The sequence below is a fragment of the Pundamilia nyererei genome, unplaced genomic scaffold (assembly GCF_000239375.1).
Source record: "Pundamilia nyererei isolate P.nyererei 1_Seehausen unplaced genomic scaffold, PunNye1.0 scaffold00572, whole genome shotgun sequence".
Taxonomy (NCBI): Eukaryota; Metazoa; Chordata; class Actinopteri; order Cichliformes; family Cichlidae; genus Pundamilia; species Pundamilia nyererei.
This window is the reverse complement of record NW_005187973.1, coordinates 17,048-20,048: the sequence shown is the minus strand read 5'-3', so window position 1 is coordinate 20,048 and position 3,001 is coordinate 17,048. Positions and strand designations below refer to the sequence as shown.

The following is a 3,001-nucleotide window of genomic DNA, read 5'->3' as shown; positions in this document are numbered from 1 at the left end:
GTTTGAGCACCGGCACCGTTTCAAAAGTACCGATTTGGCACCGGTATCGGATCAAACCTAAACGATACCCATCCCTAATCAGGATAGCATGAACTTTGCCTCCACGCTGAGCCATGTTCATTCATATTTTTATCAATCTAACATTTTATTTCATTTCACTAACGAAATGTTAGGAAACCCCTGAGCTCGTGCGGTACACCCCACGGCCCCCTTTAGCTCCGCCCCTGTTTGCAGCAGGGTCCTGTGTCCTGCCGTCAGCGTTCAGCATGCTGCCTGTCTGTATCTGTAAACGTAAGTTCTGCAAACAGCGGTGGCTGGAGCAGCTTTACACTTCTGTTGAACAGGTGCTTTGAAGGACTACTACCAGCTTTTTCATGTGAAGCTTTTAATGGTGATTACTGGTCACAGCTCCGCCTCTTTGCTCTTCACGGCGTGTCCTCAGACTCTGGCTCCAAGTTAAAGTGACAGCATCGTCTCAGGCGTAGCTGTTATCAGTCGTTTTGCTCTAAACCTGGGGCTGCATTGGCCCGATGCTGACTGACAGACGGACGTTAATTCACAGGTTTAACAGCTTTCGATGCTTTTCCCCTCTAGCTAACACGTCAGGTGTGGCCCTGTACAGTGGCAGCCTTACCTGCTCCTGATGCTGGTGCACTATGTGATACTGCTCTGCATTCAGGTCAGTCAGTTTCTGATTGAGCCAACCACAGCACTCCTCGATGTGTTGAGGTGAAAAGCTACAGAGGGAAGCAACATTACATCACACTGCTGTGTGCCGCACACACAGATATACACACTTTACATTAACTACACTGGTCCATGTCAGCGTCACAGAGGTAACTCATATCTGAACAATGAAGAAACATAACAATGTAGTTTTTAAATGTTTGTGGGCTTATTTTTTTCAACCACGCTGTGCTGAGTGATGAGCATGGAGGAACAGGGATGTGCTCCCTACAGATGCAAACATCAGTCTTCTTTTCACAACAGAGGTCCTGATTCATTTAATACTGAACTAACGTTCACACTAAGTCAAAGGGACTTGTTTTGGACTGGAAACCAAACAGAACCATCATATTTAAGAACAAATCCTTTCACACACTCTGGACGATCGTCAGCCAATCACAGGGGTCCATGGGTCTGACATGCAGGGTAAGCTGTACCCACACAGAGTGTGTCAGATTAGCTTGCTGAATGTGGTTAATGCTAACACGCAAGGACAGGAGGCTGCTGCTTTTATCCCCACGCAGGTCCACACCTGTGCAGGATAAGGTTACACATTGGTCTAATCGGGTGGTGATGTCACCTGACTCTGTCCACATTGCATGTTTAAAACTTCCTGTTGCAGCTCTAATGTGATGGCTGCGTAACATCTTCGAGCCAACTGTCAACTGCATACTTACAGTGCTGTGAAAGCAGAGTTCTTACATTTGAGCAATTTTTGTCACGTTTTTCTTTAATATTAGACCAAAATAACCCATTTAAATACAAAACGCTGTTTCTGAATGATGAGGCAAAAAGACCTGGTCCGATGTGATTGTTGAGCTCACTTTGTCAGACAGACATTAAAGTTACGTCCTGATTGAACAGGCGTGGCTCGTTAATCAGTTCATTCGTTCGTTCCACACATGGCGGGATGGGTTTGGACAGCTTCATTTCCCCTTAATAAATAATCTTAATTTAAAAATACTTTTATAAATGCCAACAGTCTTTTACGACTGTCGGGTGAAAACAGCACATTTACTCAGCTCATCTTTGTCCAGGATTAAAAACGTGTTTGACGATCTGAAAAGAACAAAGAAACTCAATCGCAGCACGTTGACCAGCAGCCCAACATCACACTCGTGCCGTGGACCCCGAGTCTCACCTGTGAGGCACAAACGTCTCCAAAGCAGAGTCCATGTCTGCTGTGTTGCCATAGCGACGGTATTGTGGATCCTGAATGATCCTGAGGCCAGTCTGCCCTCCAGTCTTGCTGTGGTCTGGCTTGGTACCTGATGGCAGGCACACACATGTTAACGACACAGTGAATGTGGTTTAACCCTCTGCTCATCTTTGCACACACCGTAAACACAAGTTCTTTTTTGGGGCTTCAAACTGAAAGCATGCTGATGAGCTTTTGAAGCTCACATAACGACTCTTGGCTTTGGGACGTCTGTGTGGATTTACACACCGTTTTGCAGCAGGGTCCTAAACTCCTCCACAGCACTGTCCACTTTGACTTGGTAGAACTCCCACAGTTTGATCTGAGGGAACACGTCCTGCCACATCACACTACGGACGGCCTGAAACACAACAAATCAAACACACGTTACACAAACAGTTTTATCCACTGACCTGGTCCACAGTGGCTCATTTGTGGGCACAGCCACAGTTAACATAGGAAGAGCATTAGTTTAGTTTAATGAGCCGACTCTTGCCAACACTCACCTACCAACTCTGACACAAAGCCAGACTCCAAACAAAGAAACACCAAACTTGGAGCAAAGATTTATGCACCAAATTACAGCTTGCAAGGTAAACGCGGCTTGGTGCTCGGTTTTGGTTGTCTTAACTGTCAGGTGTAAGAGTAAAAAAAATAAGGGGCAATGTGCAAATGTATATAAATAAATAACAAAATGATTATCTTTACTATAAAATAAAATCTAAATATAGAAACTGAGTATTCTGCACAGGCATTACTCAGCAGTGCAGACCGTCAGGTGCAATAGTTTATGTCTCTGTAAAAACAGGTTATTTTTTAAATTGACATGTAAAAGTTTAACAAAAATTTAATTGAAATTGTGTCTAGAAATGTCACACAAGATATGTTCTGCTGTTTTACAGCAGGCCAGGAAAACGCCCCTTAGCTTTGATCGAAATCCCTCATAAGTTACTCAGTAAAAAAAAAAAAAAAAAAAAGATAGTAAATGGCCTGTATTTGTATAGCGCTTTACACATCCAGTCATCCACCCATTCACACACTGGTGATGGCAGCTACATTGTAGCCACAGGGGGCGCA

At 44.3% G+C, this 3,001-nt stretch overlaps 1 protein-coding gene across 3 annotated transcripts in view; it reads right to left on the bottom strand.

The window, feature by feature from the left end:
- agla (amylo-alpha-1, 6-glucosidase, 4-alpha-glucanotransferase a) overlaps positions 1–3,001 on the bottom strand; it is a 32,352-nt gene that overhangs the window by 16,702 nt on the left and 12,649 nt on the right. For all 3 annotated transcript variants that reach the window (XM_005754481.1, XM_005754480.2, XM_005754482.1), the window contains exons 7-9: positions 2,174–2,285; positions 1,868–1,994; positions 635–737 (exon numbers count right to left, since the gene is read on the bottom strand). In XM_005754481.1, coding sequence (XP_005754538.1) covers positions 635–737; positions 1,868–1,994; positions 2,174–2,285 — 342 coding nt within the window. The remainder of the gene's footprint in view (positions 1–634; positions 738–1,867; positions 1,995–2,173; positions 2,286–3,001) is intronic.